Source organism: Panthera uncia, chromosome F2, assembly GCF_023721935.1.
Source record: "Panthera uncia isolate 11264 chromosome F2, Puncia_PCG_1.0, whole genome shotgun sequence".
Classification (NCBI taxonomy): Eukaryota; Metazoa; Chordata; class Mammalia; order Carnivora; family Felidae; genus Panthera; species Panthera uncia.
The window spans coordinates 8638882-8663641 of NC_064812.1; the positions used below are offsets into that span (position 1 = coordinate 8638882).

Sequence of the window (24760 nt, forward strand, 5' to 3'; positions counted from 1 at the left end):
CGTGGAGGCTGGGCTCCCTGCCTGCCTCTTGGCGGGCACTTGGCAGATGTTGCCCCTCAACGTGGGCTCACCCAGACCCCAGGGGACGGTGCCGCGCCTACGCATCTGCACCGCGTCCCTTCCGCTTTCGGAGACCGGATGGGTCGTGCTTCCAAATAAGGCTGGCCATGGCCGAAGCTTCTCCTGCCCGGACCGAGGTTCGGGCTAGGGGTGGGGCGGCGGGGCCACGGGCACGACACTCCCGTGGTTCCTCTTGGGGGCAAAGGGTAGGGCTCAGTGGGGCTCATGCAGTCCCGGGAGGTTTTACACCAATCCTGGGAGACGTCACTGCAATCCCAGAGCTTACGAGAGGCTGCTTGCCGAGACTCTCACGGCCAGTTAAGGGGCAGAGTGGAGCCTGGACCCAGAAGAGTCAGGACTTTCTAGAGAAGTTATGTTACTGCGGTCATTTGGTCTCGGGTGTTTCACCAGCGGCCTGATGCACCTGCTCTGCGCTCCGACCGTGTGCCAGGCCTCGGGACACAACAGTAAGCGGGGCAGGGGCAGCCCCTCCCTTCTTGGACAGATTCAGTTCTGGTTCCATGGCCGTGTAATTTTAAGGCCTCCACAGAGATGAGTCAACTCATCCCCACCCCTGGGTGCTGCCAGGGACATCCCTGATGCAGCCGGCAAGGGGCGTCCCATATCTGCCACCAAGATGGCTTCCAGGCACCGCATTAACAACGTCTGCCACCACGTACGAAGGGTGTCCTTTCCTCCCGGCACTGTGTCTCAGACCACAGGGTGACCTCCTCTCCTGAGAAGCTGGGGTGAGGGGGCCCACTCCTGTGGTACAGATGGCGACCCAGGGCCCAGAGGGGTTGAGGGAGGGCAGAGCTCGGCTGTGAACCCCGATGACCCCAGGCTGGCGGGCGCTGCCTGGCCTGGCCTATTTTTAGAGGGCGCCATGTGGGTCAGCTGGGGAGACAATGGAGAATGTGGCCCTCTCAATGGGCCATTGTTCCCAATCGACTTCAACGCCAGGGCTGGGCCCGGCAGATGATCCGTGGCCCCCACTGGGGCCCAGGCTGTTGCTCCCTCGTCTGTGGATTTTTCCACTGTTTTCCCAGTGTTTATATAGGCGCAAGCCAAGGGTCGGGCACTGAGGGGAAGAGGGAGGGGGCCAGGATGGTGGGCTCCGTGGTCGGGAGGCTCCCTCTGTGGCAGGTGATGAGGCAGGAGGCTCAGGAGGATCCTTGTGATGGGGTTGGGCCTGGGCGCTGACAGGGAGGGAGGGTCCCCTCCGTGCTGTGCCCTGGGTGGGCCTGTGGGCCTCACCTGGTGACCGCTCACGCACCCCGGCTCGTTCCGTGGTTCTCCCGTCTCACAGACGCGACGGCAGCCTGGGCGCTCCCCCTTGGTTGGTTATCCGGCACCCCACTTGCTTGCTTCGGGGGTCTTCAGGGTGGGGGCTGGAAGCCCCCACATCCCCGCGCTTGGGATGGGGGAGGGAGCGGCTTCTTGCTAAAAACACGGGTACCACGCTCCCCGTTCTGGAGGTGGAGCCTGAGAACTGGGGCGTATTTCCTTATTTTTGAGCCAGGTTTCCCAGATCGACAGCTCAGCCGTTGACCTCGAAGGCTGCTGGGGGTGGGGGCTACCCTGCTCCCCTTCCCACCCTGCCCCTCCCCCCTCAGTGGGTTCTACACCCTCTTTCTTACTGTTCCCAGAGCACCATGTCCGCACGTAGCAAGCTCTTGCCACATGTTACCGCAGGCCTGGGGCCCACCCCGCTACCCCAACACTAGCTTGTGAGCTCTTACCGACTCCTCTCTGCACACGCATACAGTAGGTGCATAATAAATGTCTTTGGGTAAAGTCGCACTGGCTTAAGTGGAGAAGGAGCAGGGGTGGGGTTTGGTACCCAGCCTGGTAGACTGTGTGCGTGTGGCTACATCACTCTGCCTCAGAGGTGACCCTTCACAGGCCCCAGATCAAGGGGCTGCAGGCACAGTCCCTCCTGCCGTGTCCTGTGGACCTCCCGGCATCCCCCAGGGCTAGCAGGTCCCAGGCCCGTTTCCATTGTGCAGGCAGCTGGGGGAAGGGGCTGCTTGCCCAGATCCACAGGGGTCCTAACTGGGGGGGGGGGGGGGGTCTGGCCTGTTTCTTCTTCTCGCCCGTGAGGGCGGGACACAGACCTCTCCCCTGCACTTGGTCAGTGACCGATACAATTCACATCTAGGCTGGCTTCTGGGAGCAGGTTAGACGGCGTCTGGAGTGTTCCCTCTTCGGGAAATGAATGTCAAGTGCTAACCTAATGTGGCCTCCTAAGGAGGGAACATGGTTTGAGTCCTCGCGCCTCTCAGACTGTGAGGGAGTAAGAAGCGTGTGGGGAACACTGGCCTACCGGGTGGGTGGGTCCTGACCGTGACTCTGGGCAGCCGACTTGGCTTCCCTGAGCCAGGGTGGCAGCATCTGCCAGCTCGGGGATGTGCCACCCTCACAGGGCCCTTGTAGGGATGCAGGGCGTAGAGGGAAATGGCTCAGCGCTACCCCTAGAATGTGGGAGCTCTCAGGGTCCTGTCCCCAGCATGCTGGTGGCCTCCCCCGTGCCCGCACCAGGTAGGAAGAGAGCCAGGAGTTGGGGGTGGGGGCTGGGGGGTGAGGACGCAGGCAGAGAGCGCTTGGAAGGGGAGGTCACGGCTCTCAGACATGAAGAGGGACAGGTCCTTGGAGCCCCTGGGGGACCTTGAGGAAGGTGGGAGCCCAAGACGGGGGTGGGCTGAAGGTGAATCGAGGCAGTGGGTTGAGAAAATTCATGACCGCCACCCTTTGGAGAAGTTTAGTTAAATACTGGCAGGTGAATTTATGGGCTTGGAATCAAGGCAAGGCGATTTTTTTTTTTTTTTTTTTTTAATTAGGATAGAGGAAAAGTAAACATGTCTTTAGATCTTTAAAAAAAAAAAAAAAATTCACAGTATAGTCCTGAGAAATGTGGGGCTGACTGGCTGAGGGAGCCAGCTTGAGGACACAAGCTGGAGCACCGGCCTCGACCAAGGGAAGAGGGACCCCGGCCCTCCAAGAAGGGAGGACAGGACAGAGACGGATGTGTCATCATCGAGGATTCTTGTCGTGAACTCAAAATGCCTTAAGGGGGCTTGGAAGTTGTTGGCCTGTGGTCCGAAAATCCTAGATGGTGGATGCCATCAGCAGGACCTCCTTTCTGTCTTTTCCATCTCTGGGCTGGCTGTGTGTTCAGGCAGGCCCTTGCCTCATGGGAACAATATGGCTGCTGCAGATCCCCCCGCCTCCCAGCACTGCTGGGTCAAGTCTAATCCACTTCCCCAATAGCTGCGGTTGGCTCTGGTTGTCCTGACTCAGCCCTTCTGCCCTTCTGTGAACCGGTCCTGTAGCTGGGAGGGGGAATGCATGAATTAGCCTTGGCCCGTGAAACATGGGCAGGTGTTGTCAACAGACCCACTAGGATGGATGGTAAGACTGGAGTGGATTCCCAAAGGAAATTGGGGGCTGTTCTTGGAAGTAGGGATTGAATTTGGGGCAGCCCCAGGCCATCAAATGCTAGTCACCGTTGTAATGACCCTGTGGGACGGGTGAGACTTGGGGGCAGGTAATCTAGGAAGCTCGTGCTTTGACGACCTCAGTTTCCCAGATGGAGAAACCAAGGTCCTGGGCAGAGAGGGCCTCTGGGGCTGGGGCTGGTGCCTTCCCCAAGTTCTGTGCAGTTAATGGCACAGTCTGAGCCAGGCCTCTCTTCTTCCTCCCGACTGAGTTCTCCTTCCCTCCCTGGTTCTTGGAGTGGTTTCTCTGGTCAGAGAAATCTGCTGCCCAAAGGCCAGGGCCCTCCTCACCAAATGAGAAACGTACTCGGAACTTCCTCAAAACACAGTTGGAAATACGCTGGGCGCCTGCAGTCGGTAGTCACAGCCACACTGACGCTCCAAGTGCCACATCACAGGCCCCTCTGTCTGCCGTCTTTCCTCAGGAGCAGGACATCGAGACTGTGCATGGCTCCATTCACGTCACGCTGTGCGGGACCCCCAAGGGAAACCGGCCCGTCATCCTCACGTACCACGACATTGGCATGAACCGTAAGTTTCCAGGAGTCTCTGTTTCTGATGAGCCAGTTCCCGCTGGGGGTGGACGAATAGGACAGCTCGGAAGGGCTGGTGGCAGGGAGTCTAGCTCTTTCTCTTTTGCTGGCACTTCCCGGAGCTGTTGGGGGAAGGGATCTTGCCACAGACTGGAAGAGTCTGGAATGCACCCCATGGGACGCAGAGTTGTCGGTGTGCCTGGCTGTGCTGGGAACCCGGGCTCTCCCCTGTCCGCGTGTGACAGTGACATCTTTTGAGCAACGTGTACTGTGGTTTTTAGTATTTTCACCGAGTTGTGCAACCATCAACGTACTCCATTTGAGAACATTTTTATCACTCTGAAAAATCTGTACCCTTAATCTAGCGTGCCCCAATCTCCCTTACTCCCCAGCCCCCGGTAGGCCCTAGTCCGCTTTCTGCTTCTAAGGATATGTGTATTCTGGACATTTTCTGTATATGGAATCTTGCAGTATGTGATCTTTTGTGACTGGCTTCTTTCCAAGTTCATCCATGTCGTGGCATGTGTTAGCACTTCCTTCTTTGTGGCTGGATGATATTCCATTGAGTAGAGACGCCCTACTTTGTTTACCCATTCTTCAGCTGATGAACACTTGGCTGGTTTTTCCTTTGTGGCTATTCCAAATAGTGCTACCATGAATGTTTACACTGCATTCTTGAGATTCCCAGGAAGTGTCAGCCTATGTGGGTCCCCCATTTTTCACGGACGCTAAAGGCACAGGATCTACTGCATGTTAAAATCACACAGAATAGAAGTGAATATTTCTGCTGGTGATTCGGAAGGCGTTTACAGCCCTCGGGGCCAGGCATCTCTGTAAACCTGAGTGTTGCAAGCTGTGCAAGTGTGGTGGTGTTATGCCCCCGTTAGAGATGTTCACGGTCATCAGTAAGCCAACTGGGGAAACAAAAGACCCTAAGACCTCTGTGGCTATACGCGATATACATCTATTCCTAACTCATGTAATAACTCTGGGCGTTCTGTGGGGCATCTTTCGCATGGGGATTCCGGGACCCAGGCTCCTACGAGCTGTGGCACCGCCATCCCCTGGGGTCTTAGCGGCTTCTGCATCTGGCAGGTGACGGCAGAGGGAGAAACCTACAGGCCGGGCAGCAGGTGTTAACAAGAAACAGTGAGCACTGTGTGCTATTGGCCGGAACCCGATCACATGGCTGCCTCTCGTTGCAAGGGAGGCTGGGAAATGTAGTCCTGCTGTGTGGCCCAGAAAGAAAATGGCGATGGTTTGGTGACCAGGTGGACATCTTTGCCTCAGGCCCTCAGCAGTCGGGAGACTCCTCCAACTCCACGTAAGGAGTGAGGCTGTCTGAGCTTTATCTCCTAAGCTCCTCCTTGTTTGAGAATTGTGTGCCCTGGCCATTATTTCCAGCGTGAGGCTTTAGGAGACCCAGACAGAAAGAGAATAGCAGTGCGGCAGCCCGGTCCCACACTGGGGACATCACAGCCACAACTGATAGGGGAGAAGCAGGACCCGGGATGGGAGTCTCCTCCCAGCACCAGCTGGAGGCTTAAGCTTCAGCCGCCAGCACATACAGCAAAGTTTATTGACCATTTCCACCTCCGTGCCCACTTGCCTTTCATCACTAGAGGGACGGGGCGGGGGGTAGGCGGGGGGGTGGGGGAAGGAGGCGAGCTTCTTTCCTGTGTGTTCATCCCCCCCCCCCCCCCGATGAATGGGGGTGAAACCAGCAAAACGCCTCACGTGCTGCTGAACACCCTAATGTATTCTCTCCTTCCTTCTTCCTCATCTCTGTCCCCTGCCTGTTCTGCAGACAAAACGTGTTACAACCCCCTTTTCAACTCCGAGGACATGCAGGAGATCACACAGCACTTTGCTGTGTGCCACGTGGATGCCCCTGGCCAGCAGGACGGCGCTGCCTCCTTCCCCGTGGGGTAAGACCGGGAGCCTGGCACCCCAGGAGGCGGAGAGGAAGGCCACGCAGGTGGATGGGGGGCGGGCGTTAGACTGGGTTTTCCATTTGTTTTATTGCAGAAAAAAAAAAGAAAAGAAAGGAAAAGAAAAAAAAAATATATATATATATAAAAACCTAAAACATACCATTTTAACCATTTTTGCATGTGCAGTTCAGTTGCATTAAGTGCATCGGGCATTTGCACTGATGGGCACTTATCCCCACCGTCCCTCTCCAGGCCTTGTCACCATCCCAAACCGAAACTCCGTCCCTCTGAAACACTAACCCCCTCCGCTTTCACCCACCCAGGTAGCTAGTTTGTTAATAGGTGGGCATGAATGACCTGGGCAGGACTGAGTGGGAGAGGACCTTGACGAGCAAAAATAGTTAGGAGAGAGTTCTAGAAAGTTTGGAAGAAAAAGAGAGGGGATGATAGGAGATTATATTGATGAAGTCCTTCCTGTGGTCCAGGCTTCATTTTTATACGCACGTGTCACTTGCACTCAATCCTTACGGCTCCGTGGCTGGTGTTGTTAACTCCGGTTCCTGGGTGAAGAAACTGAAGGGTGGGTTAGGGCTAAACATTGCTCAAGGTCACCCAGCTAGTTTCACTGGGGGAGTCAGAGAGTCTGCTGACTCCAAGGATCGCCTTCTCGTTAGAACGTCACGTTCCCGTGTCCGAGGTGTTTACACCGCCTGCTCTCCCCAGCGTGCAGCCAGCGGACAGGCTGACGGGTGCCCGGGACAGTTAGTGTCACCGGTGGGAGGCAGACGTCTCAGAGGCACCTCCGTGCAATGCTGTCATTAAGCCAGGATGGGAGCGGGTTCTTGGGTTTCACGTCTCCCAGAAGGGACCTTCCTGGCATTCACAAATAGATTTCCTTATTGGTGTTCAGAATTATCCTTCATAATCAGCCTTTATCAGAGTAGGCATACACAGGGCCAGGACCCAAAATTAAAAGCTTTCTAATAGAGTGGGACGCCGTTACCGGTTAACTAACAGATGGAACCAGAGATCTGTCAGGAAATCCATTTTTATTCGGAGCCGCGGTGTGGAAGACTTGAGGTAACCTGGTGGCTCTTAGCTCTCCATGGGGAGATTTAAAAACTATTCTAAGATTGGGGCCTCACCCCCTGGAATTTTCATGAAGCTGACCTGGAGGCCAAGCTGCAGTGTATTTGTCCCTCTCCCCGCGCCCCCCACTAGCAGGTGATTTCAGTGCGTGGCTGGTGGGAACTCGGCCTGAACGGGCCCTGGCTTCTTCCCGCCACCTGGAGTCGGGGGTCTCCTAACACGGGGTGCCGTGTGCACCTGCTCTGACGGCAGCCGAGGCCTTGGTGAAAGGGAGGATTCTTCGAGTTCTTCCGGGGAAGACGAGAAAGGGAATGAGAATGTGCAAGAACTCTGGCTGAGGTTGTGGGCCCTTGGTGAGGCAGAGGTCTCCGGCCTCCTTTCTGGAGATTCCAGGGAGGTGAGCCCACGGTGGCTTGTGAAGAAGCAGAGGGAACAGCAGGTGCGAAGGCCAGGAAGAGAGCGGGCCCCGAGGTGCCGCCAGAGACACCGGGGGACAGGGTTGTTCTTGGACGAGAGGAAGGAACCAGCCTGGGAAGTGGCTCCTTATAGTCCCGGGGTCTGACGACTGGTATCCCCACTGGAGAGGTGGGCACAGTGGGAACAAGAAACCCCTCGTGGGCCCAGCTGAGGAGTTGGAGAACGACAGGAGACTGTTGTTCCCTGCGTTCCGCGATGGGAAACCTCCACCTTAATGCACGGACTCGGGACAGCCTGCAGACTCCGTAGTCTCCAGCGTGGGTCTGTCCTCACCACTCCCGCCTTCTCCATCCCTGCGGTCGTGATCCAGTTTTGACAGAGGAGAGCCTCCCCCCCCCCCCCGCCACCCAGCCCTCTGTTAACAGGAGCTGTGGTCCCAGAAGATGTGTGAATTGAATTGAAGCATCCCAGTGCCTTAAAATCTCCCTGGCTTATCCATTTCCCAAAGACCCCCGGCTCCAGCTCATCAGCGTGGCCCACTTCTCTGCAGTCTCTCCAGGCTCCTTGCGGAGCATCTCTGGGGGACACGGGCGAGAGGGGAAGGACTTCCCCGTGGCCCGGAATGTCCTACAGGCGAGCTGCCGGGAGGCCTCCTTTTGGGAGGTGAGCACAGGAGTCTTGAAACCCCAGAGCCCACATGGGATGCCATGCCAAGTGCCCGGCAGGGAAGCCAAGTCACTTACCCCAGCTTCAGTGATGTTTCCAATCTGTGCGCTGGGGCAAATCATGGCAACCTCACAGAGCCGTTATTGTGAAGGATTAAATGGGCTTCTAAGGCTCCTCAAATGCTTGGTGCGGAGCAAGGAAGCAATCGATCAAGGGTCAGTTTACAAAACGGGGAGGATTGGGATGGGGTGTGGCCTTGCACGGGGCAGGGGGTGTGCAGGCAGGTGCACGTCGCTCACTGCTGGGAAGGAGGGCTGCGGGGGGCCGGGCAGGGGGCCTGGGCGCTGGGGCCAGGGTGTGCGTGGGCCCTGCCCTTCCGGCGTGTCCCTGTTCGAGTGATTCATTTCCCCTGGGGTCTGGCTCTCGCTAATGGCCTCTGTATGGCTTCTCCCAAGGTACATGTACCCCTCCATGGACCAGCTGGCTGAAATGCTTCCTGGAGTCCTCCACCAGTTTGGGTAAGAGTGACAGATCTGCTCCCCCACCAGCCTGCCTTCTCGCTTGTGTCTCTCCCTTGGCCTTGACCTGGCCTGGCCACTGAAATGGCAGATTTAAAGGTCAGGAAAGGAATTAGACCTCACACTTGGTGAAACTGTTTTCAGACAGTCTCTCTAGTCTGTCTCTCGCCGGCTGGGCTTTTCTCCTTGAGCCAACACGTCACCTGCAGACAGCCACCCTGCCCATCCTTTCCGTGCCCCTTCCTCTTTCACTGTTTTCTCTTACTGACGGAATGTTCTGGAATAGGGTTGCGACAGCCCTCGGTTTCTCCCTCCAGGCTCTGTTTCTCCAGAGCTCTTTCCCTTTTAGTTGGGCCTTCTGTGTGAAGATAATACCTCCGAGGTCTTGCCCGATTTAATTCCATTCCGAGTTTTAGAATGTAAAATAGAGCTCCAGAGCGGGAAGAAAGCAGTGCCATAACGGGCCCTCCCATAAATGTCAGACGGTCTCTCCGCGCTCGGGCTGCAGTCGGGGGAGAAGCAAGCAGGAGGGCCGAGTCTCTCCGAGGTCATGGTCTTCGTCAAGCCGTAGCACTTGATGTGTTCGGGTCCTCCAGTCACATCACGGCAGCGTGTCCCCACTCTGTCCGGCTCTCCAGCCACGCTCGTGATGCCCCCCGGGACAGATGCTGGGGGCGGCGGGGTTCCTCGGGGACCAGGAGCGGGGCAGGTGTTAAGAGGGTCGTTAGGGCTCCCCTCGCTCATTGCTTCTGCGACGTGAATTTTCACTTCTTCCAGGCTGAAAAGCATTATCGGCATGGGAACCGGAGCAGGGGCCTACATCCTCACGCGATTCGCCGTGAGTTCTTGGGCATCTTTGAAAACATGGCACTTTAAAGAAAATTAAGTCAGGATGGAGGAAGACAATTGGAAAAGCGTCACAAAGCCCAGAACGAGGAAAGAAATGACCCGTGATTTCATTTCCGAAGGGAGATTCACAGTTCACAGTGTGGTTTGTGGTCCAGAGTCGTGTGTGTGTGTGTGTGTGTGTGTGTGTGGACTCACGCACGTACTTAAAGCTTTCCTTTTTCTTTTTCTTTTTTTTTTAATTTTTTTAATGTTTATTTATTTTTTGAGAGAGAGAGAGAGAGAGAGGCAGAGCGTGAGCAGTGGAAGGGCGGAGCGAGAGGGAGACCCAGAATCCGAAACAGGCTCCAGGCTCCGAGCTGTCAGCACAGAGCCCGACGCGGGGCTCGAACTCACGGACTGTGAGATCATGACCCGAGCCAACGTCGGACGCCCAACCGACTGAGCCACCCAGGCGCCCCTAAAGCTTTTCTTTAATGCTCCTCAAACGCGCTCTTTCATCACTGGTTTCGCTCACCTAGCAGTGGCTTGTGAGCAGGTCCCCACGTCACCGCGTGGTCTCCTATGCTACCTCGGTGATACCCCCAAGGCTTTTGGGTCCTGGCTGATTCTGTATTAGAATCAGAGACACATGGCATTCACGGGACCGTGGGCCCAAGCCAGGTGCTGCTGAATGTCACGTACCCTTGCCAAACACTCGTTTGGAAACACAGCCACGCTCATTTATGCGACCGTGAGTTTTCCGACCGCCCATTATTTGCTGGGCTTTGTCAGCGGTTAGAGACACTGGTGTGGATAGAACGTGGCCTGACCGTCTAGGCTCTGAGCAGACCAAGGAAGGTCTGTATTCTACGTTAGATGGATGTATCTCCCAGGAGCGGTCACTAAAGAGTGGCTACCTGCCCTGCCTCACTGGGAGGCTGGAGGTCTGATACACCCCCCTGACGGCTGGGGAAGAGGAAGTGTGGGCAGAGGCGCCTTGCCCGAGGCAGGTTTGCCAAACACGCACTCTTGTGCTTCCTGCTTCCTCCCCCCAGGCTTTCAGGGGCTCGGTCCTGTGTCGGCTGAGCTGGGGCCTCGGTTTTGCAAGGTTGGGGGGAGGGGTGTGGGATTTGAAGTCTCTTGAGAGCAGCAGCCGGCTCTGGTGGCCCCCACCAGGGCCCTTTCCTGGTATTTTCTCAACCTTTGGTTCGACCTTGAGAAGTTCGCGGTGGCTGAGATTTCTGGGCTGCCGCTCACCTTGTGTCTTGAATTAACAGTTGAACAACCCGGAGATGGTGGAGGGCCTCGTCCTCATCAACGTGAACCCTTGTGCCGAAGGCTGGATGGACTGGGCCGCGTCCAAGGTGAGGCTGGGGGCCAGGGCCAGGCAGGTGGAACAGTGTGCCCTCCGAGACCTCTCCTGGCCTGTGCGCCCCGCCCCTCCCCTTTGCTTTGCTTGGAACAACAAACGTGACCTGGGCTGTTTGCCCTTCCGAAGATGTTGGTAGGACGCTGCGGTCTAGACCAGACATGCCACGGGGACGTGAGCGCTCGAGCCAGCTTAGATCAGCGTAGCTTAGGTTAAGAGGTATTTGCTGAGGACCTAACACGTACTGGACTTTGCTCAAGACACGGGAAACAAAAAGATGAACAAGGCAAAGGCCTCTGATCTCGGGAACCCACCCACTGTCGATGGAAAAGAGGGTGCATTTGGTACCAACCCCTGCCACTTAGCTTGATGACCGCGAGAATCAGCTACTGTGCGCGGAGTCCTTGCCAGGGGCCGTTTGCACTCTCTGTCGCTGCACGTGCGTGACCTCATTGAATCCACACGGCGACTCCAGGAGGTGGGATTGTCATAAATGACGTGTTATAGAAGAGGAAACTGAGGCTCAGAGTGGTTACGGTTAGTGGTGCCCAGAGGCCCGCAAAGCTAGGCAGTGGGAGAACTGGGGCTGAATGCGGATCCCTCGTACTCCGTGGTCCTTGGGCCTCACCTCGTGCCTCCCGGTCTCATCCAGCAGGTGTTTGAATGGCACCTTGACCCCAGCGCTGCAGGTCTGGGAATACAGAGGGGCCGGACACAGGCCTGCCTGGGGGAGAAGGGACCCACGCTGTCTCAGGAAGTTCTGCTCTGGCCGGTGTCCTAGGGCTCCTTGTTTACCTTTTAAAAACGATTATTGTGTTTTCTTCGTAAAGGCGCCAGCATTTGCCAAGGAGAGGGGGGAAATTGTTCCAATCGAAACAGGACAAAACCTCTCAGGCCGGGGTGATCCTGGCTTCTCATTTTGGAAGTGTGTTTTTGCCAAGTTCTGGGTGGCTGTCGCGGACAGAGCTTTGAAGGGGTTGTGCCCCTCCCCCCTGCCTCCCACCCCTGTCTTGGCTGCCCTGTTATTGCCGCTCTTCCTGGAACGTTCTGCCGGAACGCAGGAGCCCGTCCCTCCCGTCTGCGTGATATGCGGGAGTGGAGCACACTCCCTGTTTTTTATTTTATTTTCCAGGAAAGGAAGTGATGTTCCAGTCAGCCAGTTTGGCTCCTCTTGTAAGTGCTCTGAGCCAGACGTGGAGGGCCGGGGACATTGACCGTTGGCTAAAGTGCGGCCTGAGGAATGTCTGTGTGGCTTTAGTATCTGTACCGTATCCTTCCTTTCCAACCCCAAGAGAAAAAAAGACCTGTATCCAGAGTCCACTATGGGTCAGGCGCTGGCATCAGATCCTGTGACATGCGTACTGGCCTCATGCTGTCCTCACCTTGGCCTTGTGACTTTGAAGCCCCCGGCCACCTCGGCTTGTAGGTGAGAGGCCTGAGGTTCAGAGGCTCTGCAACCTGTCCAGGACCACACAGCTGGGATCCAACAAGACCTCCGATCTAGAGAACCCCCAGGTCTAGGGGCGCCTGGGTGGCGCAGTCGGTTAAGCGTCCGACTTCAGCCAGGTCACGATCTCGCGGTCCGTGAGTTCGAGCCCCGCGTCGGGCTCTGGGCTGATGGCTCGGAGCCTGGAGCCTGTTTCCGATTCTGTGTCTCCCTCTCTCTCTGCCCCTCCCCCGTTCATGCTCTGTCTCTCTCTGTCCCAAAAATAAATTAAAAACGTTGAAAGAAAAAAAAAAAAAAAAGAGAACCCCCAGGTCTAGAACTTCTCTATCCTGCCAGTCCCTGCCTGCCTGACACGGAAGTTGGTCAGCATACATTTATGGAGCTCCTGCTGTATGCCTCCGCATTTATGAAGCCCCTGCTGTATGCCTATCACTTATGGAGCTCCTGCTGTGTACCTAGCATTTTGTTGGGGAGAGGCAGAGAGGGGAGAGTTGGCAGTGTCTTTAGTAACCTCAGGATATCCAAAGAGAGGATACTGGCTCGAGGGGGGAAAATGTAGAGGATGATACAGGAAGGCTAGTTCAAGGTAAGCAGGTCCCCTGGGGTCTAGACTGGCAGAGTTCAGTGTGTGTTTTGAAGAAATGGATAGGGGCCCCTCGTTGTGAGGACTTAGTGTGCTATGGCCCAAGCTAGGAGAAGGTTGGCTCTCTGTTCAGCACGTGTCTGCCCTGCATGGGCCCCTGAGAATAAGCGATCGACAGAGACCCAGGCCCTGCCTTCCGGAGCCCCCAGGTCCAGTCCACAACTGGGACTGGAACCACATTCCCCCAAGGGGGCCGTCCTCAGCCCTGAGTGCCGGGGAGCCCAGGACTTCCAGTCTGCCCCCGCGGGCAGGGAGGCTTTGCTGACCTAGTCTCACTACCTCATATGCCTGCTTTCTAGTGACACCTGTCTTTGCCCTCCCCAGATCTCCGGATGGACCCAAGCCCTCCCAGACATGGTGGTGTCCCACCTCTTCGGGAAGGTGAGTAGCGTGGACGTGGACCAGCGTTCTGTCATCCACGCTGAGCGAGTGCGTGCTGCCCGTGCGTAAGGCCCAGAGACGAGCAGGACACAAGCCCCCTGGGGATGCCTACCACGCACATAGCTGACGGGATCGGTTTACAGTCAGGTGTATCGCTCACCTTTTTTTTTTTTTTTTTTTCAAGTTTATTTTTATTTTGTTTTGAGAGACAGAGCGAGTGGGTGAACAGGGAGGGGAAGAGAGGGGGAGAGAGAGAGAGGGAATCCCAAGCGGTCTCGTGCGGTCCGCGCAGAGCCCGATGCGGGGCTCGAACTCACGAACCATGAGAGCAGGACCTGAGTTGAGATCGAGAGTCGGGCGCTTAACCGACTGAGCCACCCAGGCGCCCCCGTATCGCTCGCTCTCTTTTTAATGTAAGGCTGTTTTAACTAGCCTGATTGGACTATAGTAAACTGCACGTTTTGGGAATACAGAATTGAGTAGATGTTGCCGCGTGTCTACACCCGGACAACCACATTGCAACTGGGGTAGCGGACGTCCCCATCACCAGAGTCCCCTTGTGCCTCTTGCTAATCCTTCTTTCCCTGCCTGTCAGACAGCCTCTGCTCTGCTTTCCGTCACTAGAGAGGAGTTCGCATTCCCCAGGTTTTTATATAGAAGTGGGTGGCATCATGAAGTATGGAGTCTTGCTTGAAAAGAACAGCAAACAGAACCCAAAAACCAACTGTGGCTTCTCTCGCCGCACAGTTATTTTGACCTTCGTCTCTGTCGTTGGGTTTATCAGTAGTTCCCTCCTTTTTAGCGCTGGCTGCCCGTTCTGTGTGTGGGTGTCCTGCGATTTGCCCTTCCGTCCGCCTGTCGATGGGCATTCGGGTTATTGCCGGTCTGGGGCTATTACAGATACGACCTGTAACAGACACACCCATGGAGTTTGCCGTGTGCCCCGCTCGGTCCTAAGGACTTTTCAAGTATTAACCCATGGAGTCCACTCAAGAGCTCCATGAGCCATGTGAAAAGTACTAATTTGATTCCCACTTTATGGATGAGGAAACTGAGACCAGAGAGGTTGACTGACTCGTGTGAGGTTGCACAGCCAGGGAGAGGTGGGGCTGGGATCAGAGGCTATGTGTCTTGCTCCTGTATCCAGAGCAGGGCACTGACCGTCTGTGCTTCCACTCATGGGCTGTTCTGCGGTCACCCCAGGCAGGCCCCTGTCCCTGTCTGGCCAGCCGGCATGGCCCCCGACTCTGGCCGGCAGCCCCAGGAGAGGATGTGCGGGGGTCCTGACGCAGGCCCAGACACCGAGAAGCCCCTCGGTTGCCCAGCTCGAGGGTGGCTTGCCCTGTTTACCGTGTGGCCCACTCAGTACTGTCTGTTCCCGAGCGGGAGAGTGACCTTCTGAGATGTGACCGGCTGCTCTCCTCTGGGGCTGGCCAGGTGCATCCACTGGGCTCCTTCTTCCATTATTTCCTGGGCCTGCTGTAACAGCTCCCCCCCCCCCCCCCAACCCGGGAGGCTTGCAACAACAGGAACTTAACTGTGTCGCAGTTCCGGAAGCCAGCACTCTGAAAGGGGGTGTCGCCGGGCCACACTCCCTCCAGTGGCCCTGGAGGGAGAGTCCTCCCTTGCTTCCTCCAGCTTCCGGTAGCTTCAGAATCCCTCCAGGCTCTGCCTCCGTCTTCGATGACCTCTCCGTATCTGTCTCCAATCTCCCTCTGCCTTTGTCTTAGAAGGACCCTTGTCATTAGATTTAGGACCCGCTGGGATAATCTAGAATGACCTCACCTCAGGATCCTTCACTTAATGATATCTACAGAGACCTTTTTCCCGAGGAAGGTAGGCTTCACACTTCCCCGGGGTCTCGACGGGGACATAGCCTTCGTGGCCCCCCTGCAGCCCTCAGTGGCCTTCTTCCCTCTTCCGTGCTGCATTCGGTTTGTGATACATTTTCTTCACCCTGAGTGTATAATCTGAACCTGATAGGAATATGGAAACAAACAGAGCCAGCTTCTGAGTTTCCTTGCGGGAGAGGGCATCAGGTACAGAGGGAGAGTCTGGCCTGATTGTACCCCACGCGATGTGAGGCATCTGTCGATGCCCCCAACTTGCCGCGGTTGTGTTTTGACCTGAAAGCCCAGCACAGCTAATTCTTCAGACCGTACAGTTCCCGATTTTCTTTTGCGTAGGCTCTTGGCCTCTTTGCTGCTTCAGTGATGAGGGGCTGTTTAGACAATAGCTCGGGCTTGACGTGGGGCCCCCTCCGCTCCCTCCCTGCCCTGCTCTGGTCGCCACTGATCACATCAGGCTGCTTTGTGAAACCTTCAGCATCCGCTGTCGTACAAATGAGAAACAGAGCAAGCTCGTAACTTGTTTGTTTGTCCCAAATCACATTCGGAAAGGAACCAGAGAGAGGGAAGGCTGCGGCTTCTGCAAGGCTCCGGTTGGCCCCCCCTCGGGAATTGAGATGGCCCTTCTTTCCAGCAACTTCCCGGGACTTGCAGGAGTTGGTTTTGTTTTTCCAGTGTGAAAAACCTCTCAACGCCCCCTTAAAACCATTAATTGCCAACAGTTGCATCACTTTTATTATTTACAAAGGGCTTTTCTGTGCACAATCTCTGTGAAATCCCATAGCCTGCAGAGGTAGGTAATATCCACACACACACACACGCACACACACACATTTATTTTTGAGGGAGCTAAGGTTCAGAGAGGTGAAGACATTTACTCCCGTCCCTCACCCCCCACCAGAAAAAAAGAAAAAAAAAAAAAAAAAAAAACAACCAAAACACTGATGGATCCAAGCTCCAAATCCGAGAGGACTGACTTCAAATAAAAAGTCCCAAAGTCACGAGCCCAGAAGGGCCTGCTTTGTCCTGGCGGGTTTGTACTCCTTCCTGCTCTCACCTGATATGCAAAGTCAGACTGGCTCCGGGTGGGGACTTCCGCTTTGGGGAAGGTGTCCTCGGGCTCCAAGGCGGTCGAGCGGATTAGACGGTATCGTCTCTGTACCTGTATAACCTGAAGAACGGAGATAGCAGTGGCTGGCCCGGGACCAGTCCTAATGCAGGGCACCTCCCCCCTCTCTCCACGCAGGAGGAAATGCAGAATAACGTGGAAGTCGTCCACACCTACCGCCAGCACATCGTGAAAGACATGAACCCCGGCAACCTGCACCTGTTCATCAATGCCTACAACAGGTGCGGTCACGCGGTGGCCATGTGTCAAGGTCCTTTTGTTGGCCTGGAAGGGGGCAGGGGTAAGGCAGAGGGGGTTATAACGTTAGGAGGAGCTGCAGCCCCTGAATTCAAGCGAGTAGATTCCCCGGACAGGGGTGCGCCTGGGAGTCAGGTACATCCGCGGGTTTTGAGTGCTCTGCAAGGCGCTGAGCCACCGCTCCAGACAAGCGGGGCGCGAGCACGAGGAGGGGAGACGCAGTCACGCCCTCGAAGGGTTTTGAGTTATTGCCTGTGTCCCGGCTGGCCCTGGGAAGGACCAGGTGTGGGAGAGCTAAGAGAGCGAGCGAGCGAGCGAGCGAGCAGAGCCCTGGGGGTGGAAGGGGAGGGAGGAGTCCAGGAAGGCTGCCGGGAGGTGTCACTCCAAGAAAAAGCACGTTCCTCCAGCCTTGGGCAAGGGGCCAGGCCTCTTCGAGATAAGTAGCTGCTGGCCTGGACCTCGGCCAGGGGAGGGGACAGCTCGGGAACACCGGTGGCAGCTGGGGGGACGGTCTGCAGACTCCAGCGTGGTCACTCAGTCTGCCGGACCAGCTCTACCAGCCCCCTTCCCAAGCAGGGGGTGGGAAGGAGCCACAGGGGCCGTCTCTGCTCACGGCCAATAACTTCACGAAGGGCATTAGTGTCTGTAACAAAGTTCTGCGTCCGTCTCTTCTTCCCACCCGCCCAGCCTCTCAGTGCGGGAGGGAGAGGTAGTATCGCCCGTGGGTAACTAGGGACGCGGGACTCAGCAGCGCATTTCTTCAGCAGACGCTTCCTGAGGACGGGCGCGGTCAGGCTGTGGGCTGGGCAGTGGACACACAGAGACCAGAACACCCTCCCCGAAGCCCCACCCACTGCCTTGCCCTCACGATGCCCGTAGGAATCAAGGGGCTTCTCTTAAAAATGCTGGGACACCGTGACCATCGTCCTTTGCTGCTGAGGAAACACGGGCACAGAGAGATTCAGCATCCTGCCCGAGGTCACACAGCTAGGATGTAGAGGGACGTGATTTGAATCTGTCCGTGGCTCCAGGCCATGAGCTGGAAAGGCTGTGGGTGGGAGCTGCCAGGAGACGAGAGAGAGAGAGAGACAGAGAGAGAGAGAGAGGCTCGGTGTAGGTCTGCAGGGACAGAGTCCAGTGGGAAACGGTGGCAGGGTTTGAGATGAGGGGGGTGAAAGGGTCACATCTAAGATCTAAAGAGATTGGGTTACTGTGTGAGAGGACTCCGAGTTGGGGCTAGAGAGACTCAGGGCTCCAACTAGGGGGACGGGAGGTATGGACCCTCTGGTGGAGAACATGGTTTGTATTCCTATATGTGTATATATATATATATATATATATATATATATGAAGCCACACTGGACACAGGAAGTGTCTCCACGGGAAATACATGAGTCCCGCTGTCCCTGAAACCATTGATATGGACCCCAAGAGGCCGTGATGTCCTGAGAGCCATGCGGGTTGGGACACGGGTCGTTTGCCAGAATGGCCAAGGACGGGACCCCCTGGGATGGGCGAGATGGGAGGGGCCGCCTCCGGGGCGGGGGCGTCTGCCCGTGTCACCGAGTGACTGTGCGTTCCTTGCCCGCAGCCGGCGAGACCTGGAGATTGAGCGGCCCATGCCCGGAGCCCACACAGTCACCCTGCAGTGAGTAGATTTTCTCCTGTTCATCATCTGTGTAGCCTCGCTCGGCCACCAGCAGGGCTTTTTCTGAGTTTGGTTAGCCGTGCCACCCTGTGCTGGGACATCGGCGGCGGCGAGGCCGGGGGTGCCTTCTTCCCAGGAGTCAGGCATGACCCAGCTGCACTTGCCTTCTCCTTGTGCAGGCGTTGAGCTCCTGGGGTGTCCCTGAGATGAGGGTCGGAGCGTTGGATGTCAGGGAAAGAGTCCGCTTCGGATAGGACTTATTAAGCACCTACTTTGTGTCGAGTACGGTGTTAGGCTTTGCTTTCACAGAGCCTGGAGACGAGTCAGACGCAGGACAGCCCACCCTAAAGGCTGGCAGGAAAATACGGTCGTGGATGCAGCTAACTGCATTCCACCAGTAATGTCTGCCTTTTTACAGTTTCCTAAGTGAACTGTATTATTTGACACCTGAACTTGCCACGTGCCATTTCCTTTGTCAGGTACGTTCCCTCGGTCTCTGATCTTGACTCACGGCAAAGTCCTACTCCTCCCTCTTTGAGGAGAGGATGCTTGAGGCTAGAAACACCAGGGCACGGAAATTCTCTGGCTGAAATTCATACTAGGGTGTAAATGACTGCCAACCCAGTTTATCCGAAAAGCAAAGCAGAGGATGAAAGGAGAAGGAAATAAAAAGAGCAGAGGCTACTACTGGGGAAACCCGAATAATTTTTTTTGGAACCCTGGTCCCAGCCTGGCGGGCCTGGGAGCGTGTGAATCTTTCAGTGAATTTCGTGTTCCCTCCCCCCTTCTCTCCCTGCCCCCAGGTGCCCTGCTTTGTTGGTGGTTGGGGACAGTTCTCCTGCTGTGGATGCCGTGGTATGTAGAAATTGTCCTCTCGTTTCTGTACTTTGTTCAACAGTCCAAATCTGCTTGGCCTTCAGACAGAGGGCCCAGACCCCGGCTCCTTGGCCTGGTGACTGCCAGTCCTATTTGCTTGGTAGCGGGCCCTCCGACTTTTCTCCCAGGCCCCATCACCTGCCCGTCTGCTTCCCACTCGTTTGTTTCTACGGACGTGTTTGCCACTTGGCTTCCTGGCCGAGACACTCTGCTCTCGTTTGGGAACCCGTTTGCAGACCTGGTTGGCGCCTGATTGTCTGGCGGGGCAGAGAGACACCGGGGAGTGGGGCTTAGACAACGCTTTCCGGGTCATTCTACCCCTGATTCCCACCTATGATGTTGTGGAGGCAAAGCAAAGACTCTGCCTTTCCAACATGCCCCTAGCAGGGGACAGAGGGACTTAGGGGCTCCTGAGCAGAGTCCTAAAGTGGTGATGTGCCTCGTGCAGTGGGCTGCAGAGTGAGATTTGCAAAGGCTCATTTGGCAAAGAGCTGAGACGTCTTAATGGACTGTGGGCGTCCTGTGATCTAACCCACTGGGCGTAATCATAGGATGCATCAGTAGAGATACACTTCTCACATCAGAGGAGGGGATAGCTCTCCGGTAGGCACTTTGAACATCACAGGTTACGTGTGGGCATTTTGCCCAATTTTGGATGCACTGCTAAGATGGTCACTGACAACGCGAAGAGGGGAAGCAGCTCATAGTGGATCCCAGTTCGCATGGTGGTCAGGACTGGAGATGTCGAACGTGTAGCATCTGCGGCCGCGACTGGTGAAACAAGGCCATTCAATCAGCAGCTCTTTCCAGAGTCTCCTCTGGGTTTTAGCGAGTCTTCATAACAACCCTTTGAAAAAGACATTCCCCTCATTTTATTGATGATGAAACTGAGGCTCAAAGAAATTGCCCGAGGTCGCTGCACGACAAGGTTGGAATTTATGGCCACCTTGCTTAATCTCGAAGCCCGCGTTCTTCCTTCCATGCTAGCGGGAACGCTGGGGTCGTTGACGCCAGTGGCAGGGAAGTGAGGAGGGGGGAAAGACTACGCCTGGGGCTCCAGATAGAAAATTAGCACATTTCTTCCCCTTTTCCCCGTCCAGGTGGAGTGCAACTCGAAATTGGATCCAACAAAGACGACTCTCCTCAAGGTACCGACACAGTGAGGGGGGTTGGTGCGAGTTCTCTCTTAGGAACCCCTGGCGGCCGCAAGATTGAGTCGTGCCTGACTGAGGCAGAGCTGGTGGTCAGAAAGCGTAGAAATGATGATTTCACGTGCATGCGTTCACAGACGTCTCTCTGCTGGGCGCTGGCTGGACACCCGAGGCTGTGAAGACAAAAGGGACCCTCTCTGGGACCCCGAGAGTCCGTTGGCTCTGATGAGGGATGGCCCAGAGTTGTGCGGGCAGGGGCTGTGCCAAGGGTGGGGCTGGGGCGTTCCTCCGAGAGGGGCTGGTGCCTGTGGGAGAGGAGAAAACGCCCCCCCCCCCCCCGCCCAAGGGCCATGGAAGAACATCTCCAGCAAGTTCACTAGGCCTTGAGGCCGGGTGGGGGGTGTGAGCCCTCCCTGACCTGACCGCACAATCCAGCCCGGGAGGCGTCTGATGCTTACTGAGGAGGGGGGGGGCCTGGTCCCCGTAACTGGCTCTTTACGCACATTTTCTTCCAAGATTCCCTCACCAGGAAATTGCAAGACGGGAAGATGGCAGGCTTCGGGCCTGAGGGGGCCGCTGATGGGCTAAGGCGGGAGCCCCTTTGTCTAAGTTACCCCAACACACCAGACAAACACACACCAGAGTTTGTCTGGACTCTGACAGCATCCGGGCTGCTGTCCCAGGACAGAGATGGACAGGCCACAGACACTGCTGACAGGGAGAGGGGGAAGGAACATTCTAGAAGGGTGGGTTGGTCTCCTAGTGTCCATAACAAGTACCACCAGCTGGGTGGCTGAAAGTCACAGGAGACTGTTGTCTCCCCATCCGGAGACCGTAAGTCCAAAGTTAGGGTGTCCCTGGCTTGTGGCCACCTCAGTCCCATCTCTGCCTCGGTGCCCCCCAGCCTTCTCCTCTGGGTGTCTCTGTGCCCCAATATCCCCCTGGTTTTAAGGACCACAGTCATTGGATTTAGGGTCCACCCTAATCTTAACTCATTCCATCTGCAGAGGGCAGGTGACCTGAGAAAAAGTGGCCGATTTGATGGTGGATGGGGATCCAACCCGTTTCAGCCCGATTCCAGACAGACTGTCCCCGCTGCACTCCTCTGCCCGGCTGCCTGGGCCCTGGAGTTAAATTCTGGCGTCCCGTCCCTGCATTCCCTTACCCAGGGAGCCTCAGTTAGCGTGGTCCTGAGGCTAGCCCTCAGGGTCTGGCCTTAAGACTGAGGGCCATGGGATGGCCCGGCCTCAGCCGCTGTCACACACGCCTGCCAGACCTCCGTCTCTCCAAGCCACCTTCACCCCATCCCACCCTGCCGCCCGGGGTCTCCCGAGCCCTGGGCCCGGCTAATAGTCACACGTGCCTGTGGCACCCTTGACTGAGAGGTGGCAGCTTTAGCTTTGGTGAGTCAGTAGGAACTTTGGAAGCCGCGGCATTTACCAGGGTGACCGGTGAAGAGACCATTAGGCCTCTTAGATGGAGCCGTTTCTTTCTGAGGGAGTAAAGAGAATGTGCAAACAGGGCCTCATGCGGTGAAGGCTCTCGGGTCAGACGGACCCTGGCCAGAGCCTCGCCGGGGCTTTGAGCTCTCCTGGTGTCGGCCGTCAGGAAGGCACAGGTCAGTGCCGAGATGGACTGTAACCAGAGCGGCCCTGCTCGGTGGGGATGGGTGTTTCCCCGCCTGTAATGTGCCCAGAGTGGGGGCAGGGCAGCAGCAGGAGGGCGCCCACTTGGAGGTACCCCTCTTCTGGGGCGTCTGGCACTAACCAGCTTCCCTCTCTCCTAGATGGCGGATTGCGGTGGCCTCCCGCAGATCTCCCAGGTGAGCCCCACCTGCCACCCCTCCCCAGGCGGAGGGCAGGTGCCTCTGTGGCCTGTTACTACCCCCTCGTCCCCCGCCTCCTGCCCGTCCCCCACCCCACCGTCACATCTGCTCACACTGTGGACGCGTTACTGTCTATACATGGTGCTTGCACATCAGGGCTTGCGTGCAAGGAAAATAGGAACCCCCGGGGGTTAGATAACACCGGGGTTCACAGGCGTGGAGGGGTTCGGTTGCACAGACGCAGCTTGGCAACCGTGGACCAGAATCTAGATGAGCCTGACCTCAAAGGCCACGGGCTTCTGCTGGAGTTCAAGGCCTGGGCAGAGGGGGCAGGCAGGAGGTGAAAACAGAGTGTGTGTTCATGTATGTGTGTGGGTGTGAACACGTGCGTGTGTGTGTGTGCAGACGTATAAACATATCAATCAGCACAGGGCGTTTGCCGCACCGTCACTGGACCCTCCAGTTCCCCACCTGTAAATAATCCCACCAGCCTAACAGTGGATGGACTTTTTAATCTATGTCCTTGATTGTATATTATTATAGTTCTCTGCTCTGTCTTAAAGTGAAACATTGTGTGACGTTTTGGTCGTCCTTTCCACCCATCTGTGGAAGAGGATGGAATGATGCCTTTTCTGTCTTCCCTTTCTTCCTGCCATCCTCAAAGGGGCTTCAGAGCTTCTGTAATCCGGCGGCAGTCGAATCTGGCTCTTCCTCTAGCTGTATGTACCCTTTGCCCCTGCCCTGCTGAGCTCCCTGGGGAGCCTCCTTTGCCGCCGTGGGCACGCGCCTGGGGTTTGTCTCACCTGCCAGGGTGCTGGGGGGGACGAGACTGAGGGCACAGAGCATCAGAGGCGTAAGTCCACGTCAGGCTAACTTTTCCTCCCAGTGGGTCTCCCCAGCGGGTGATCCAGGTCGGACCCCTGTGTGCCTGGCGAGGGGCTTCTTATCCATGAGCCTGTTGTCCAGACAGCGAACCCAGGTTGGGGAGATCGACCAAACCAAACTTAGATTCAGAGGGGAGAAGGGCCGTGTGCCCTCCTCAGTAATGGACCAGGACCTGACATAAATATTTGAGGAGTGTTTTGTTTTGTTTTGTTTTGTTTTTGTTTTTAACCCCAGATATATATTACCTCTCATCGTCTAGGTACAAAATAATCCACACCCATCAATAAAAATGCGAAAATGTGGGTGAATAAGAGAATAATTTACAAACAAGCTTTACTCGCTTCTGATCTCCTTTTATAGTTCCATACATTGTTTTTCCTTACTTTAAGCAAAATTCGTATCATTTTGCGTGTATATTTTTCATCTGTCCACGTAACTTGCTATCTCAGAGCCCTCCTCCTTTAGTTAAAAAACGCTCTGTATTTTTTTTTAAGTTTATGTATTTATTTTGAGAGAGAGAGAGTACGAGTGGGAGAGGGGCAGAGAGAGAGAGGGGGAGAGAGAATCCCAAGCAGGCTCTGTGCTGTCAGTGCGGAACCTAACGTGGGGCTCGAAGCCACAAACCGCGAGATCGTGACCTGAGCCAAAATCACGAGTCAGATGCTTAACCAACTGAGCCGCCCAGGCGCCCCTCTGTGTAATTTGTTTTTAATGACAGGACAAAATGCCGCTGCACAGATACACTGTAATTGATTTTTCCTGACGCCCTATTGCCGGACACGTACAAGTTATTTCTGGTGCTTCAGAGATCCTTGCGGTGCTACAGAGATCAGTTCTCTGATTAATTTCATGTGGCCCCACCAGTTTCAAGGATTGTCTGGTGGAAAAGGGAGAGTCTCGGCTCTGAGTCCCCCAGTGAGCCGGCGATGGCTGAGAGGTTCATCTGGCTGCCCCCGGAGCTGTCCCAACAGAAAACAGTCTTCTCTTTGGGGGTAGTGAAGTGTTTCACTGGGGATCGGAAGAAGAGATCCCCGAGAAGTCGATTTCTGCATCAGGTGGATCCTGGATCTTGACTCATTGCTCTAGACCTTCTCTCACTGCAAGCCCCTCCCTCCAGAACTCTGTACAGAGGTAGAGGCACAAGTGGCCGTTGGTGGCTCGGTTATGCTCTCCGTCGTGTCCCCCTCTGCTGCCACTAGAAAAGGACAAAATCCTTTCGGTGTTTTATCTGCTGTTGTGTTATGCCTGTCTGACAGCTGGGAGAAGCCAGAGAAGGATGGGGTGTCCCAGCCATCAGAGGGAACAGATGGGCTCCCAGCAGAGCCCTGCTTAGACATAAGTGTGAGTTAATACCCGCACATTAGCGGTGGAAGCTTTATCCATGCAGCCTGCCCCCGAGATTCCTGCTGAGACGGCGCAACTCCAGGACGGGCTAGGGAGAGAGGGGCCAGTTTTCCTTCCATTTGACCTCCCTCCCTCTCCCTCTCCCTCCACCCGCCTTCCCTTCTTCCTTTCTCTGTGTGAAATGAGAACAGATCCAACCCTAACCGTAGTTAAAGCACATTATGAATGTGTGGCAACAGCTGAACCAGCCCAGGCTTCCGGGAGACCAGTTCAAGGAGGACCGTTTACCGTGTAACCCCTCCCCTTTCTGCCCTTACGAGTTGGGTGCGAGTTTACGGAGGCCATTCCCATCCTTCATTCCATTTGAAAGGGGAACAGTCCTTAGGGATGAGAAGAGCAAGTATTTATTGCAGTGACACGAAAGGGGAAAGATTGT

The 24760-nt window shown here is 55.9% G+C and overlaps 1 protein-coding gene across 2 annotated transcripts in view; it reads left to right on the forward strand.

Annotated features, from left to right (window-relative positions):
* Positions 1–24760, forward strand: part of NDRG1 (N-myc downstream regulated 1) — a 188394-nt gene that overhangs the window by 159000 nt on the left and 4634 nt on the right. For both annotated transcript variants that reach the window (XM_049633455.1, XM_049633454.1), the window contains 11 exons: positions 3983–4088; positions 5898–6018; positions 8652–8714; positions 9492–9552; positions 10820–10906; positions 13326–13382; positions 16476–16579; positions 18187–18243; positions 19047–19098; positions 20220–20267; positions 22057–22092. In XM_049633455.1, the coding sequence (XP_049489412.1) occupies positions 4082–4088; positions 5898–6018; positions 8652–8714; positions 9492–9552; positions 10820–10906; positions 13326–13382; positions 16476–16579; positions 18187–18243; positions 19047–19098; positions 20220–20267; positions 22057–22092 (693 nt within the window). In that variant the 5' untranslated portion in view covers positions 3983–4081. The remainder of the gene's footprint in view (positions 1–3982; positions 4089–5897; positions 6019–8651; positions 8715–9491; positions 9553–10819; positions 10907–13325; positions 13383–16475; positions 16580–18186; positions 18244–19046; positions 19099–20219; positions 20268–22056; positions 22093–24760) is intronic.